This window comes from Crocodylus porosus, unplaced genomic scaffold, assembly GCF_001723895.1.
Source record: "Crocodylus porosus isolate Cpor-Errol unplaced genomic scaffold, CroPor_comp1, whole genome shotgun sequence".
NCBI classification, from domain to species: Eukaryota; Metazoa; Chordata; order Crocodylia; family Crocodylidae; genus Crocodylus; species Crocodylus porosus.
This window is the reverse complement of record NW_017728931.1, coordinates 133,586,326-133,604,399: the sequence shown is the minus strand read 5'-3', so window position 1 is coordinate 133,604,399 and position 18,074 is coordinate 133,586,326. Positions and strand designations below refer to the sequence as shown.

The window sequence follows — 18,074 nt, the reverse complement described above, 5'->3', positions numbered from 1 at the left end:
TGCACTTGTCAGTATTGAAACGCATCCTGCTTTTGTTAGTCCACTCCTGTAACCTATCCAGATCTTGCTGAAGTCTTTCCCACCCTACTAGCCTACTAGCGTGGTCACCTCACCCCAAATTTTGGTATCATCAGCGAATTTAAACAGGTTGCTTTTCACCCCGTTGTCCAAATCACTGATAAAGAGATTGAATAGCACGGGCCCAAGGACCGAGCCCTGGGGCACTCCGCTGCCCACTTCTCCCCAGGTCGAATATGACCCGTCCACCACCACTCTGAGTACGACCCTTCAGCCAATCTGCAATCCATCTGACTGTGTAGGCTTCAATGCCGCAGTCACCCAATTTTTTAATGAGGATGGGGTGGGAGATGGTGACAAAGGCCTTGCTGAAGTCCAGAAAGACTACATCCACGGCAACACCTGCATCCAAGACTTTTGTGACCTGATCATAAAAGGCAATCAGGTTGGTCTGACATGACCTGCCCATAATGAAACTGTGCTGGTTGCCCTTGAGCATCATCTCTGAGGCCGGCCCATCGCAGATGTGCTCCATGATGATCTTCTCAAAGAATTTCCCTAGGATTGAGGTAAGACTGACAGGGCTATAGTTGCCCGGGTCCTCCCTCCTCCCTTTTTTAAAGATGGGGACCACGTTGGCTATCTTCCAATCACCTGGCACCTGGCCCGAGCACCATGAGTGCTCGTAAAGCCGAGCCAAGGGCCCTGCAATAACCCCTGCTAGCTCCCTCAACACCCTGGGGTGGAGAGCATCTGGACCTATTGAATTTCACACGTCCAGCCCCTCCAGAAGCAGGACTGGGTAAATCAACATAACTCCATTGCTGACAGTGAGTGTCACCAGCTGTCACTCTTGCTAAGGTCTTGACTCTTCACTTCCTTGCTCCTTGTTTCATAGGAACCTGGGATTGCCATGCTGGATCATAGCCAAGGTCTACTACCCCAGTATCCTCTCAGTAAGTCCGTCAGCTTCTACACACCCCTGTGCAAAATGGAAATAAGAGTGGAAATAGGTCCAGATAGGAATACTACTATTTCCCATGCACTGTGAACAGGTATCAGTGACTCAGAACAAAAGGCAGTAGAGAACTAGATCTGAGTTTGATGTGAATGAACTCTGTTCCCTTTCTCCAAAATCCCTTTGCTAACAACAGTAGACATACATAGTGTCTTCTACAGATTCTCCAAGGGTGGTTACTAGTGGGTGGCAAGTTTGTATACAGAGGGAGCATCTACACATGCCTTTAGGAAGTGCTTAATGATGGCACAGTAATAGCCACTACTGCGCTGTGCTAACAGCACGCGGTTATTTTTAGCTGCTACTTTGCACTATAATGCGATAGCGAGGGAGTGCATTGCTACAGTGATGTGGCTGCGGCAACACGGTTTGTGCCTGCTGTCACTATGTTGCTGACGTACCATCTCATGTAGATGCGCCCAGAGAGGTGTAGTTAGCTGCATTAGTCTGAAGTCAAGTAGAAGTCAGTATAGATTTGCACTTTATAACCAAAGGACATAAAGAGAGAGAGAACTGTTGGTTATAAGGTGCAAATCTATCCTGCCTTCTACTTGATCTATATATGTAGCACAAGTTTTTGTGAATTGAAGCTCACTTCATCATATATTTTGACTGGACATATAGAAAGCAGAGTATAAAGAGAGAGAAATTAAAATACAAAAGACAAGGGAGGAAGGGGGAGAGAAAAGAGAGACGGGGAGAAAGTGTGGGGTGGGGGTAGGCAGTAATGGGAGAGACAAGCAAACAAACCTTAAACCCATAGGAACAAAGGAGTCACCAGAGCTAGCCCAGGTAACGGAATAAAAATCCATAGTCCCTGTTTAAACCATACTGAACACAATCCAGTCTGTGGATGGTGCATTGATGACATCTTCATTGTATGGATACATGGAAGTAATCACTAGAGAAATTTCACTAGGACTTTAACCTCTTCCACTCATCCATCAAAATAACTCTGGAATACTCTACCCAACAAATTCATTTTTTAAACACTACCATGAAGGTTTGCAATGGCCACATCACCACTACATTGTATGCAAAACCAACCAACTTCACACCACCCGTTTTCATCCTAAGCACACTATTAAATCCATTGTCTAGCCAAACTCTATGTTATAATTGTATCTGCTCTGAACCCACCAACTGGGATATATACTTTAAGGTGGAGCGGGGATTCCTACAATTACAATACAACCCTGCTCTGACCTGCTACAATACTAACCCCAGGACAAGGACAACAGAGTCCCTATCACCTACAACCCCTGCCTTGAACACCTTAGACCAGTGGCTTTCAATCTGTGGTTCCTAGACACCTGGGGGTCCACAGACTGTCTAAGAGGTCCGCGAAAGATGACTATGATCAATCAAAAGTATGTGACAATTCAAAGGGATCTGCACTTCCATTCTAAATTTCCAAAGGGGTCTGCACCTCCATTTAAAATGTTGTAGGGGTTTGCAAATGAAAAAATGGTTAAAAACCAGTCTTAGATATATCATTAATGGTCTCCAATCTCTCCTGCAAAAGGATGATTGTCTCCAAGTAGTCATGGGGGACAAACCAGTCCTGGTTTATAGACAGCCCTGCAACCTCAAATGATCTCTCTCAAGCAACATCTTACCCAACTCCCAGTCTCACTGAGGCACCAGGCCTGGCAGCAGACCCAAATACCTTGTGTGCCCCAACTCCGCATCGTCACTGGACCAAGTAACATGGATTATAACATCCAAGGTTCATTCACTTGCAATTCCACCAATGTCTTATACCCCATCATCTGCTTACAGTGCTCTTCTGCTATCTCCATTGGACGGACTGGATGATCCCTGTGTTGGAGAACAGATGAACACTACTCTGACACCAGCTGCAGAGCACCTTTACCTCCATCACTGGCCTGAGGGTGGCTGTTCTCAGGTTTGAATGGGAAACTGCAGGAAAAAACATCATCCACAGACTGGATGTATATATAATTTGGTTAGCTTATAAGGTGCAAATCTACCCTGCTTTCTTCAAGGCATGTATATATATGTCTGCATGTGGTCAGACTTCACTTGCCTAACAAGTTAGAGAGAGAGCAGTGACTTGTTTCAGGGCATCAAGTGAACAAGGGACACCGTCTCACATGAAAGGGGAGAGGTAGGGCACACGGGTCTTTTTCCCAAGTGTATATAAAGGGACAAGCACGGTGGAGCTATGGTCCCATGCTAGTCGTAACTGGAGCTCGTCTGCAGTACAAAGAATAAAGAAGAATAGCAATGGTATTTCAGGAGACCTCTGCATCTCTGTGTTGACGCTACGTGCTCGGCTATTTCATTCATGCTATGTGAAACTCTCTGATCTCTTGCACTCTAGTCGTAATGGTTTCCTGGTTTATTTAAGCATTTAGGGGATGAGATGAGTGTCTGCCAGATTTCTGCTACAGCTATTACATGTTCATTATCACCAGCAGAGAAGAGATGTTGGCCACTCCAGCTCTCACCAAGCTGCCAGAAGCCTGTCCCCCATACGAGGAGGGAGTAGTGAAACTCTGGAGTTTGGGGACTGCTGGTAGAAATACACAGGGCCCTAAGAGGCTGAGGAGGAGGCAAAGCCCTGGCTCCACCTTCCTACATACCAGCCAAGGGAGCTGGCCAGCTCCACCACCCAAACCGATAACAACCTCCTGGTGCTTCCCCTGGGGCAGGCTGACAGCCTCGTTCCCTGCCCGGGGCTAAGTGGCACAGTGGCACCCTGGCAGGCAGTCACAACAACAGGGTATTTTATCCCGCTCTTCCTTGCAGAGGTTTCCAAGGCCTGTATGAAACTGGAGTGACTGCTGAAGAAAGCAGTTGTTTCAGGGAGATTTGCTATCATCCCCCTCCACTACAAGCACCTTTTCTTCCAGTGACATCCCAGGAGCTCAGATCGCAGAGCACTTGTGTGCCTCAAAATAGATGATAGAAATAATTCTTACCACAACCCTGCCACAAAAGGGATGTTGCTGTCTCTGGGGCTTCCTTTTAAAAGACATCGTCGCCATCCAAACACCTTGGGAAAATGAAAGACTTTTACTGGGTGTCCTTAACAGGCAATGCTTCCTCTCTGGCAAGCACGGAGTCTGTGTATGAAAGAAAACTTCAGCAAGGGGAAAAGGAACACAGCTTTGATCTGGGAATACCCCACAGTAATACTGAATAATAAGAAAAGCCATCTCTCTAGGTTTCCGCACTGCCGGTCACCTCTGCCACTACCTAGTCTGGTGTCTCTGTCTACAGACTAGCCCAGCTCCACCAGTTACAGCTTTGGCAGTGCTAAGGACTGTCTCTGCGGTGTCCCTCACTGCAACGCTGTCTCAGGCTGTTACCTCCCTGCTGTTTCCTACTGTGCCATTGCCCCTGGCTGTAGTACCATCTAAGTGCCAGGCCCAGAGGCTCCTCCACTAACCCTCACCCTGACCATGGACCAGTGCCAGGTGCTGGGATCCGTGCCACCCAGTCCTTGCACTGTACTGTGGAGGGGCAGTTCACAGCACAAGGGATGTTTGACAAGTGTCTGCCACTAGGAATCTGCTCCTTACCATGGAGTAGACTCCCCTTTGAAAATCCCCTCCCATAACAGCTCTTTGCTGGTGATTCATGAGCCCACCTTTCAGGTAGCCACTCCCAAATGCCACCCAAGAAAAGGTCATGAGAGGCTGGTGTGCTGAGAATTGTTCGTGATGTGAAAAAGAACAGGGTGACAAAGGGTGCCTATACATGTGCATCAAGGCTGCTCCAACACATTGTAAATACAGTGTGTCGGAGAAGATGCAATTAATCGACTGAGTCTGCTGGAGCGTGGTAATTACTGCGCTCCAGCAGACTCCAGCGTCACTTGTATCAGTGTCCCTGCACTGAAAAACAGCAGCAGGGGCACTTGAACTAAAGTTTATTCAAGGAGCTTTAGAGTGCCCCTGCTGCCATTTTTCAGTGGCGGGATGCCGATACATGTGATGCTCCAAGTGCTTTAAGTAGTGCCCCCCCGCCGCCTTCTGGAGCACATGTATAAATGCCCAGAGTGTTTCACCTGTGCAGGACGTTTGCCTCTTGCTGTCTTGGCCTTAAGGCTCTTTGGCAGCGAGGCCAGACATGTTAACTTCTCTTTTGAGGTGAAGTAGCCCCAGGGGCAACAATTCTAGTCTCTGTCCCGGGCAGAGTGAGGGGAGCCATCAGTCATCCCTGTGGTCCCCTCACCGTACTGCCTGGGCACCTCTAGCTTTTTATGAGTTTCTCCTCCAAGCCCTCTGTGAATAGGTATGTGCAGTTAAAGTCCTTTGGTTTGGGCCTGCTTATTTGGTGCTAATGTAGCACTTGGCGCACTGTCAGGGCTCCACGAGCATTAATAGCCGAGCCTTTTGTCACATGCCACAGGATGCTGGGGGGCAACCCCTTCTCACCAGGGTCAAAGCTGTCTTTGTGAATCTTTTGTGGGAATGAACACAGAGCTGCAGTCTCCCGGGCTGTCAGTCTGGGTCCTCTCACATTAATATCCAGACTGACGTTCTTATCTTCATCTGGGAAGTGTGGGGCCAGGGGAAAGCAGCATGAGCCCCAGAAAGCATCAACCAGCTGGCTGAGGAAGTCATGAGGAAGGTGTCTGCTGAATGGCCCTATTCCCTTCAGAGGCTAAGGAAGCAGGTTTCCTTGGAGGACTTCCCAGCTCCTGCTGGCCCACACTTCTGTCGGGGCAGCTGATCATAGAGCTCCTGCACATCTGTGCAGGACATCAGACCCTTCCACTAATCCCGAACGAGCACTTTGACTTGTGTTGGCGGTCCCTTTTGCATCAAGTTCATGCATGCATGTTGGGGTGGAGAAAAGTTACCTCCAGTGAAGTCCAGTGCCTCCTGAAGACCCCCTACCGCTTGGGAAAGTTGTTTGCTTGGCAGCTCCAGGGATTACTAGCTGCTGTTGCTTCATAAAGACAGATACAGCCCCGGCAAGAATACAGTGAGTTTTTCCCTGAACTTTACATGGAAGGAGAGCACCTCTCACAGTGAGACAGTGGGCCAGTTTCCTTGCCTAATTCACCCCTGGCTCTCCCTGCTGTGACTACGAGCAACACCAGGTGTAGTGATGCTCTTGGGTACAGGTATCTGCCCCTGGGAGACATCCCAACCACTCACTCTACTTTCCACGGGCCACTTTTTATCACCAGTGGCCTGAGCTAGATTGGATCTGGGACATCACGGGTGAAGGGATCTGTACCTTACAGCCAAGTCCCTGAGCCACCCAGCACCACGAATGCCAAGACTCCAATGGGAAAGGGGAGGAGTTGCTTCTAGGGTCACCTGGCAATATGCTGCTCAGAGGGTTGCTGCGAAGAAAAAAAGAGGCCACCTTCTCTCCCCCTTCCTTTGAACCTGTCATGAAAATGGGAGCATGAGGTTAGCTTTATGCGATGATCCTAGTTGTGCAAATTAATTAAGGTGAAGTCCCAATAGGACGAGTCACGGGGGAGGGCACAATGATCATTCAGTGAAGGATTAAGCGCCTCTCCAGAGGGCATTACAAAAGATTATGAACCAGTTTGGCAAGTAATGGGCCTGAGATAAGGCCAAGAGCTTGCTACCTGCCAAACCAGTTTATAATCTCTGGTAATGCTCTCTCCAGAGGGTCTCATGGCTGCCATGTGCCATCTAGGAGCCAATGTGGTTGCTGTTCGACATTTGCTTGGTGTTTTGGATTCCAGGTTTTTTGCCCATCGTTCACAGTCAGATGAGCCCAGTTCATTTATCTTCATTTCTATACTCTGTTACTCCTCCACGATGCAGTCATTTTCTGTGCTGTGGATTTTGGCTGGAAGTCTGGGCCCAGCATCCAAGATATGAGCAGATGCATTTTTGCTATTGTCAGGTTATACTCCTTTTTCTTACAGTAACTTCTACAGTGACAGTGTGGTTTTCTTCTTCCCTCTGCCCTGAAACCCAGGAAGGCGATAATGACAGCTGGGCACTAAGCCTCTCAGCATTTTACTTTGGTCTTTTGTCGCAGAAGAGGACTTAGCATGGTGCAGAGAAGACAACAGAGAAGATTATCATTTGAAGACTAGCAGTGGGCTCAATGTGGGCAGAGCTAAAAGAAGAGATGAGCGCTGCCCTCAAGTAGGGTTACCATACATCTAGGATTTTCCAGATGTATCTTCTTTTTGGATCCTCTGATCTCCATCTGGGTGGGTTTTTTTAAATATGATCAGCTTCAAAGTTTTTTCCGGTACTTCCTGGCTTGCCCTAGCAAGGAGCTGTTTGGGGCTGGTGGGGAGGGTGACCGGAGGTAGTGTTCACACACATGTGGTTGGCATGCAGGCAGGCAGGGTGGTGGGAGCAGCCCTAGCAGCTGCATGCAGGTAAGTCTGTGGGGGGCAGGGGTTGGAGGGCCAGGGCTTTGGGACTACTTGGATGACTGGGGGGAGAGTGCATGCATGTGCGTGTGTGCTTATGCACACGTGCATGAATGTGTACGTGCATATATGCACATGTGTGTGGACAGGTTCCTGCCAGCGCTGGAGGAAGCTGTCTGGGTGCTGGGGCTGCAGCAGTGCCTGCCCCTCCAGTAGAGGAAGGGATTGAGGGGGGCCCTTTGGGGCAGCAGGGAGCTGTGTGGCCAGACCGGTGCCTGCGCTCACAGGGGCGATGCAGCTGGGAGATGCTGGAAGGCTGGAGCTGAGCACTGGCGGTGCTGTTGGGAGTGAGGGGCACTGGAGGGGGTGGGGGGAGACTGTGGGTCAGGTGTACAGGGCACTGGCAGCACCAGGGGGGCTGCAGGTTGGGAATGAAGGGCACCAGCATTGCCCAGGGGGAGCAGGGTACTGTGGTTTAGGAGTGAAGGGCACTGGTGGGGCTGGGGTGGTGGTGGGGGGAGGGGCTGTGGCTTAGGATTGAAGGCAACAGAATGGGCAGGGGCAGGGTACTGGCATATCACCCCCTCCATGTGACAGGTGTCGTCTTTTTTGGAACTGGAAATATGGTAACCCTGCCTCAAGGATCTCTCAACTGAAATGCAAGATTTTGGTCCCTGGTGAACTGAGGAAAAGTCACATTATTCATTATGTTGGTTTGGTAGAATTCCTCCTCCAGGACCCTGGCAAATGCAGATGACGTGGTCTATCATTATGCCATGCTCAGCTAGCACTATGGGATGGTACACTGGAGTGGTCCAGTCTGCAAATTTCCCTTTCCAAAAATCCAGGTTAGCGCTTTTCAAAGAACTTGGTGCTGGCCCCACTATACTCCTATTGCCCCCACTGGTAAAGCTCTCAGCGGTGGCGTCTACATGAGATGCTGACTGCATAGTCATTACTGCATAGTTGTATAAGCAAGTACTAAACGACTGAGTTACTGTGCAGTTGTGCCGAGGAACAGCTTTTTTGTGATGCTGACTGAGCAGTAGCTTATGACTACTGTGCAGTAGTGATGTAGCACACTTCCTGCCACACGATGCTACTGCATCTCGTGTAGACGCAGCCAGTGAGTTCAGGAGCTCAGGAAGCAAGGATTATTCTCTCCACTGAGATTATGGCTTCTTTCATGCAGCCAACTCACAGACCTAACAAGGCTATCTGCTTAAGGTAGACTAGCTAAAAGCAGAAGTTGAGTAAGAAAGCATAGTTCCTACAGATATTGAAAAACCTAAACACCTGTGCTACGGTTTGTATTTCAGACCAGTAGCTCAGATCCTCAAATGTGTTTTTAGGTGCTTAATACCTATTGATCTTAATGGCAATTATGGACCTAAATACACATGGATTCTTAAATTCCTTTGAGGCTCTTGGCCCAAGCCCTCTGCGTAGAAGGGAACTGTAATAGAAATACAAGTTTCTCTTCCAGATTTCTGAGTACTAACCAATTTTGCAATAGTCCGTTTGCAATGGTCCATAACAACACATCCACAGAGAAAAAGTCAATGAAACTATTTCCTCCTTTTAAAGCACAGAATCAATGTTTACACAGCTGAGCTAAATTATTTATACATATAATGTTACAGGTTTCACATCAGTGGTTTTTATTAGCATTCAGCAGATAAGAAATCATACCTGACCTACTTGTAAAAAAATAATCTGGGATCTCTCTCCAATGCTACAGCATACAGTGGTGACAGGTGAAGGGGCTAATACAGTCTGTCAGTTTCTAGCTACACGGAGAAAAATCCCTCAGTGGAACCATAAAAATCAGAGCCAGGCTATTGCTGAAGATGCTTCCAAGCCACCATTTATTTGTTTTGGGAGCACTTAGTGCAATGAGACTTCGTTTGAACAGATGTTTGGATGCCAGGTCCTCACTGTGTCCATTGCTCGTGATAACCAGGGATGGAGTAGACAAAGCACTAGGCCCCCCTTGTTACGAGCTTCAAATTGGCTTGCTCAGGAAGGTTTCATGTTGGAGGGGTTGGGGGGGCAGTCTCACCAATGGCCATCTGCTGATTGACAGTCTTACCTCTGTTCTGGTAAGCAAGCGATGCTCTTTCTTGCTAGGTCCAGGTCTATGGCAGCGATAACATCACCACCACTTAATTCTCCTTTTTAATCTTTTCCATGCATATATTTCATAGCACTCTCAAAAAGAAGGTAAATAGCTATTCATGTTGCAGAGAAAGGAAACCATGGATGCGTCACTTTGTAGCTAATGGCAGAGCTAGGAGCAAAATTAAAGTATTGCTGAAACCCAAGGCAGGGATTTGTCCAAGACACACCGCCATGTAATGTCAAATGTGAAAAAAAATCCTTGTCCAACATGCAATGAACACACTCCTTATGTCAGCTAAGCGAAATTTTTGAGTAACAATAACAAGTCATAATATTGCTCCCTCTTTAAAAATGTATACTATTTTCTTCTCCTGCCTTCAATCTTAGCTACTGTGGCACTGGCAAGCTGTAGCTCCCTACAGTAGTCTAGCTTGGCTTCAATGCAGTTTTTCCTAATGTCCCCAAGGCTCAACCAGCTATTGCTTCTAAACCAATGTGTCAAAGGCAGTTACACGTCAGATAGGTTTCTTCTTGTCTTGCAATTAATGCATTTTTTATAAAGCCCAGGCTCCAGTTTCCTTTCATGTTACAGGGAGGATATCCTTTTCCTGTTAAGCTGCAGAAGGATTTTTCCCCCAAAGCAATGATCTCTTGTGTCCTGTAAATAGGTTAGATGAACATATTATCTAAACGACCTGGCATTAGTCACTGAAGCTTTCATTGTAGCACATGTGGAGAAGCTAATTACTTTGCCAGAGCTTATATAGCTGTTTCAACTGTGTGAAATGGTAACCCTACAATAATATTTGCTATTTACTCTGCAGAAACACTGGACTGGAAGAGTCATCAAGTCCAGTTCCCTGTGATCTCAGGAGGCCGTGTAATAAAGCAAAGATAAGATGTGCTGTGGATTGGTTTTCATTACTGTCACACTCGCACTTGTCATGTTTCTGTAAATGCATTTTTACATTTACCACCACAGATAATTTCACGTTGTCTTTTACTTTTAAAACTTAAAACCAAGCAAAATCACACTGAGATGATTTGAGAAGCACAGTGCATGGCCAGTCAGCAAAATTAATCCCATATTTGGTTGTTTGCAAGATTTGTTCTATCAGGGTGGATGAGCATTAATCGTATGAAGTAGAAAACTCATTTGGAGCCAATGTTAGGTTTTTTAAAATCAGCTGGAGAAGAGGCAAATTGAGTTAATTATATGAATGTGTTACAACTAAAAGTGACTTAGCCGACGCATGTAGACGACACAAATGTGTACCAGGTTTCACTACTCGATGCAGCCTCTGAGGTCTAGAACAGAATGACCAGCAGGACCTTTGCTAGCTACTGCTCCTTGGTGCTGCTCCTGTAAAATGGATAAGGTATAGTTGGTTGCTCCTCTACTTCAACAGACCCTTGTAACTGACTGAGGAACATGTTTTATGCAGGAAATATTTTCTAAGGCTAAACCACAGTGGATGTGGTGTGATAGCAAGTTACCAAGGCATATGTGGTGCAGCTACTTTACCATATGAATGCTGGTTTGTCCTTCCTCTGTGGTGTTTCCATAGAAGCAGAGCTTAACCTTTTATGTGAAGATTATAAAAACACCTAATTCAATTAAAATTAGACTTCAAGCATATCAGTACTTACTGCTCAAGAGTTATTATGAGATTTGATATCGCCGTTGTTCCGATTGGCAGGCAGAATAGTTTAAATCTCAGGCAGTCCGGAAAATCTTTTTGTTGGTTAACTTACAGACCCCCCCCCCCATGCAAATGCCACTTCTCTTGCACAAGGTTGTTAGAATATGAATTAAAACCTTTTTGTTAACAGGTAACCCTATCTGAAATAGGCGTCAAGTACACAACACAGGAAACGCATGCTCAATTACTGTTATTTATTGTGGGTTTTTCTTTTCTGAACTGACAAAGAGGGTTTCCCAGAGATCCGTAACACGACACAATGTTATACACCATTTCACAACTAGTCCCTTGTTGTTTTATTAAGAACATAGTCATTTAAAAATATCTAAATATTTACATATTAATAAAACATATATACAGAAGATTGAGACGTTTTACCTAAATATGGAATGATTTTTTCTCTCTAATAAACCCTATAAAAAGATTTCCGAAGAAAGTCTGAACAGTAGTCACAGTAAGTAAACACAAATGCAATCTCAAAATTTACAAAATGCTGATTCTGCCGTGTTAGCATTCTGCTCTGGCCTGGACCAACTCGCCGCATGGACCTTGTGGCTCCCTGCCACTCTCCCCGGAGCACAGGGATTACAAGGCGTAGGGGAAGTGGCCACACCAGACTTTGAAGGAAATGCTCTTTTAAGGTCTGCAGTGCACATTCAATATATTCCACAGTTTTACAGAGAACATTGTTGCCTTTAACAATACATTTTTAAATAGGTGGGGAATGCTTGACGGTCTCATTTTCAAAAGGTGCCGAGAGAACCTGCAGCTCCTGAAGGCTTCAGTGTTATTTGTGGGCATTCAGGATGTCTGATGCTCAGGCCTGTTTGTCAATGAATGTTCAGAAGAAATAGTTCCTTGAGAGAAGCCGCCAAAAAAACTTAAAATATTTTGGAAAAAAAAAAATCCCACTTCCTGTAATAGCACTTCAGTTAAAAACAACCATAAAAAGGCCAAACGGTTTCAAGGAGAAAGCTTCATGATAGGCCTCAAATATATGAAGGAAAACAAAATAGTGGCAAAAGCTTCAGCAATCTGTCTGCTGAGTTCCAGGAAATGCATTGTCTTAGTTAATTGGCCAGGGATCAATATAGTCTGCCGGGTAAGAACCTTCCTATAGGTTTTCCCCCTATCTTTTTTAAAGTGAATTTAGTGCTAGTGAAAGATGGAGAGTTATAGGCTGCCCTGACGACGACATGAGCTATTGCCTCCTCCCTCACCTGAAGGAACCACCTCTCTCTCTGAGAAGGTAGTTCAATCTCTGGCTTGATTCGCTCATCCTAACTGCTGAGACTGTCAACAGAGTGCCAGTCTGGATGGAGGTTTTCATAGGTGGCCTCTGGTTTGCAAGAGCTGTGGTTCTCAAACCATGGTCTGTGACCCAGCAGAGGGTGGTGGTCCCTTTCCTGGTGGTCTGTAAAATAAAACATTTTGAGATCCTTACAGTGAGGGATTTGGAGAGGCTGGGGGGAAGGTAGGGAAAGAAGGGTCTTCTGAAATAGTCTGCAAAATGAAACTGCTTGGCAAGCTGCCTCACTCGGCTCTGGGCTTGGGAGTGTCACAAATGCCTTGTAAATATCACCGCGGTAGGAAATGGACATTATCATCTTGCACTCTGCTTTCACCTCCATATGGCTACATTCATTAACTGCCTCCTACGCTAGATGGTGTACGACTGGAAGTTTGTACCATTTGTCTTCAGAGAAACAGCACTCAGAATTGAAAAGTGGGTCTTCAGAACCAAAAGGACTAACCAATTTGCCTAACCAACCACTTCTATTAGCTTCCTTGACCCATGAAGAAGAGAGATGCCATCGTAACTCCCTTGGGTGGGAAGACAGTCATCCATCTGTGTTCTTTCGCTTCTGTATAATTTAAGATGCAATATGCTCAGCATGCATACAATCATGGAGGAAAATCAAAGGCAAGGGAATTCATCCAGCAGCAGTGGATACCATACTAGTTAGGAATATACTTCATACTGAGCAACTCATTTCTAGTTAAGATGCAAAAAAAAAAAAAAAAAAAAAAATCTTGAAACAATTTGGTGCCTTTATTGTTCCATGTCATGTAGCAAGTATGTGAAACAACTCGGACTCGAAGAGAGAACAGCACAGGACATCCACACCTCGCAGCAGACTGAAACGCTCACACCCATCTTGCAGGAACGCCATTCAAACTGAAGGATGTTTGTGTCTGCTAATGAAGCACTGACGTAGGAAGTAAAATTTAAGCAGAAAAGTCTGCTTTTGTGTCTACCAGGTTATCTGTTGGGGTCTCAAAAATGTTACCTGAAGAAAGAGAGGATTAAAAGAAATTAGAGGGCAGGGGAGAAAAAAAGAACCAACCGAATTAGTTCAGTCATTTCCCAAAATTGTGTTAGAAATTAATCTAGTTGAGTTAGGAGTTAAAGGCTCACACACATTATCTATGGGGCTGGAAAAGTGCTGGTGTGCATGTTTAGGTGGCCATTGTTGGGTATCACTTAGAGCAGTTTAGTTGTCTAAAAAGCAAATAAAAAGAGCCTATTATATAGAGAGTTTTTGAATAGAGGTCTGGATAGCAAAATGCAGAACACATGAATTCAGAGGCAAACGGCTGCATTAGAATATCGTACAAACTGCACTACAATGCTTGCTGCTTTGAAGTTACACAGTTCTAAAGAGGGGAACAAAGCACCGCATGAATTTTAAGCCTACAGTATGTACTTTGGGCCGTCCTTTCGAAAACTTGAAAAATCCCGTTACTCTAAATGCATATATGGCAGAATAAAAACCAAAGATAAGTTGTATGATTATATCCCATCTTTTTTTAAACCACTTTAAGAATTTTTTTCCCCAAACAGAACAATGGAAGATGGACAGAAGAATTACAACTATAGAAGTAAGAACACAGGGCACATAGAAGACAGACATCAATCAGTGTAAGAGGCAAATACAACCAGATGAAAAGGGAAGACTAGTACAATCATGCACTGAAAGGATAAAGATTTATATTACAATAAAGGATTTATATTTAAGGTTTCGAAGAGGGTTTTTCTTTTTTTTTTTAGGTATCATTTTCTTCATATTGTATTCGGAAAGAAAAGAAGGCAACCCATATAGAATTGGCATATTGCTGTTTCCTTATCATCTGTTTCTTTACCAAGAAGAGCTTGTTCTCATCTTTTCACAAAGCCGTATCACTCCAGGACCCATGGACTGGGATTTTGCTGTTCTGCTCCCCTTAGTGGTCTCAAATTCTTTCACATCCTGAAATTCACCCTATTTTGAGGAGCTATGCAAACTCTTCAGCACTGCTTAAGCCCAAAGCCCAGGGCTTAAGGAAGACCCTCTAGTGGTCCTGGCTTGTATACATCCTTAGTGTGTAATATTTAAGCTGAAGATACACAAATTCTACTTATGGAACTGGAATGAATTTGTTTCTGCATTGGGTGTACCAGGAAAAGGCTTTATTCGTCACAAAATTCAGCTGTTCAGTGTAAACCGTATGTCAAGGTGAGAAGACTCCTGTCATGACTGCTATTTCCCCTAAGTACTAGAAGTCTGAAGGAGAGCCACATCCACTTAGCTCAGTGTTTAGCCAGCATCTCTGAATCTTCCGAGTCTAATCAGCGTCACTGAAATACAGTACTAACCACCGCAACTGGCTGCTCCGCAATAATTAGCTGGGGCTGCTAGTCCTTTCTCACTATAGGTCTAGCTAGTATGAGTTTTTGCAAAGCCTCAGATAGATGGTTGCCTGAGTATTTTCTTTGGGACTTTAATGGACAAAGTTTGAAATAAAAGCAAAATTTTGATCGGTTTAATTTCAACAGATGCAATTCTTCCAGCTCAGTTTAATGGCCCCATAACTAATTATATTTTATAAACCCAAAGAGCATAATTAACATCAAAGTGGCTTTCAAGCTGTGGCATGGATCTGGGCTCTTAAATAGTGAAACAGCAGAATATTCATTTTCTTGGGTTAAGGATTTAAACTTATGAAAACAATAAAATCTCTGGATGCTGCCTTAGTGGTACAGAGTCCAGGATCAGCCATGGCTCGCAGCTGTAAGGTCTAAGCCTCTCTGTGTACTGAAATTCCTCACTCTGTCACAAAATAACCAGATTTATCCTATATATATATATATATACACACACATATATATATATACACGTTATAGGATAACATATATTCTCCATATCTCTATTGATATATCTATCTATCTATATATATATAGCCATCTATATCCATCTATAAATATGTTGCTATGCATACAGAATGACTTGAGAGAGATTTGTCTCTACAGACACATTAAAGATATTGGAGATTTCCATTTTTACAATAACACTTCCTATTAGTTGACCATTGTTCTGGACTTGTATGTGTTTTAACTTGGTTCAATTCTTGAATACCAAAGTTACAAGCACATTCTATATACACACCATAAAGAAACCAAGCAGCACTCCATCTGTTTCCCATGACAGATCCTGCAAAACTCCCTTCAGGGAATCCCAATCAATATGGCCAAAGGTTTTTTCCTACATTAAGGAGCACTTACATATTAGTGTTGTCATTGTTTTAGATTAACTATTTGTCTTAAGAGAATTCCTAGAGATCCCAAAAGAGACCAAGACCCTAATGTACCAGGGACCCCACTGTACTAGGAGAGAGATTTTTTTCCTAACGCTCTTGCAATCTAAAAAGGGACAAGATGCCCGATCAGATTACACCAAAGTCTCGTCTTGAATGAACTGCCACTTAGATCATTGAGTGAAACCAGTCATGGGAAGAAGAGATCTAATCTGTAGGTAAAGACTGTTGTAAAAGTTATTTTCCATCTGCTTTAAAAGAATCCCCTATGGAAGACATCTGTGTTTTGGCTCTTTTCTATAAAACTGCTGTCTTTACACTGCCTGTATATCACTTAAAAATTATTTGCTCCAAAGAATGGTGTAATATTAGCTATTAGTACATTCTATAAAGGGGTGCCTGTATGTACATGACAATGGATGTGAATCAGATGCTTGGCTTAATGTCTGGGCAGTTCATTTGCCCCCTCAAAACTGAACAATAAAATGAGTATTGAAGGCTTTTACCGCCACATCCTCTCAAAGGCAACAGGGTGAAATACACACCACAAGATGAATAGTAAAACTGAGAAATGTGTGCATTCAATATGTTGAACAGTGCATGCACACATCCAAAAACATGGCCCAGAAGGTTTATATAAAAGAGGAGAGGACTCCCCAGCCAGATGTGCCATTTCCTCGCATCATATTCATTTTTAGCACGACCATCAAGTGAGAAGTAGACGCTAATGCAATAACTCTGGACCTGACTACAAATCCAAGAACAATGATAACACTGCAAGACATCACCAACATTTATTAGGGTTCCCCGCCACCAGAATTGCTTCCATCCCTGATAAAGGCAACAAACAGGATGTCAATTGGAAGAAACCTCTGAGTCCAGAGTTTCCTGCATCTATCATCACAATAGCACCACGAAACATTCAGCTGCTTGCCAAGAAAACAGCACAGCAACTCCTGTCACAGTTTGCTCCCAGCCCCCACTGGGCCAAAGCCAGAACAAGACTGTAGCTGCCTGTCCTTGCAACTGCTTCCCTGATCCTACTCCTTAGTAACTGCACGTGCTCCAACATCAGGATTTCAATCAACACGGCTCCACCGCTGGCAGCTGGTGCTCCAACCCATAGCATTACAGCAACGATGACACATGAAGTCCCTTTTGTAAGAGGGGCTGAGAGGACATGGGACAAATGCCACTCTCATGACCACTGAGCATGTGAGGGTGCCACCACAATACCATGGGGAGTTGCAGCCACCGTACTGCCCAGATGTCATATACAGGCTACCAGTCAATGGCCAATACTTCGTCTACAAAGGTTTTACATATAATCTCTAATTAATCCTTTAATTCAGTAACATTAATTATATTGGACTGGTCCGAGGGGAAAAAACCATCTACCCAAAAGCCTAAGTATTTGATGATTCAAGATTTCCCTTCATTTTTCTTGGCTCTAGCAATATTAAGCTACATCGTGGCAAAATTCTAAGTCGTAAATAAATCATGAGCAGGGATCTGTGTTTTTTGTTTGCTGCAGCAAAATGCAGATTTTGGTTTTTAAAGGAGAAAAGCCCGGGAAACCGCAGGTTTCTCTTTGCAGGCTGGCATGGTTTCAGCCTGCATGAGGCTGCCTGGGTCTGGGGGGAGCAGGACGCAGGGGCCGCCATGTGTATGTGCACACACACACACATGCATGTGGCAGCCACGCAGTGGGGTTAGCAGATCCCTTGGCTTCCTCCAGGTAAGTCTATGGCAAGGGGACTCACAGATGCACATACCCCCCGCAACAGATTTCTGCACCCACAACAGACCATGGGGCTGCAGCCTGGCTGGACCAGCTCCAGGCAGGAGCTGCCTGTCCAGCCCAGTGGGTAGGACCTGGAACAGGAGGTAACGTTGGGATGCCAAGGTCAGGCACCCCCTGCTCGCCTGGCAGCAGCGGGGGGCACACCTCCACCCTGCTGCCATGCCTCACTTTGGTGGCTATGGCAGCATGGCACTCCCTCCAGCACCAGGTCTTATCCATTGGGCCGGCCACACTACAGACCCACGCCCCGCTGTGGACACAGAAATCTAGGGAGGCACACATACCCCCCCCGACACGTCAGTCAGCAGTGAAGGGCATTGGCAAGGCGGGGGGGCTGCAGGTTGGGAGTGAGGGGCTCCAGAAGAGCTAGAGACGGCGGGGGAGAGAATTTTGGATTTTTAAACAGAGAAAACCAGGACTCCTGACCATGACGTGTAGTCAAGAATTCTTTAACAGGAAAAAAAAAAAAAAAAAAAAAGCTAG

The 18,074-nt window shown here is 45.2% G+C and overlaps 1 protein-coding gene across 1 annotated transcript in view; it reads right to left on the bottom strand.

The window, feature by feature from the left end:
- Positions 1-11,391: 11,391 nt before the first annotated feature.
- BEND7 (BEN domain containing 7) overlaps positions 11,392-18,074 on the bottom strand; it is a 54,537-nt gene continuing 47,854 nt past the window's right edge. Inside the window, exon 9 of the mRNA XM_019543975.1 lies at positions 11,392-12,626. Coding sequence (XP_019399520.1) covers positions 12,493-12,626 — 134 coding nt within the window. The 3' untranslated portion in view covers positions 11,392-12,492. The remainder of the gene's footprint in view (positions 12,627-18,074) is intronic.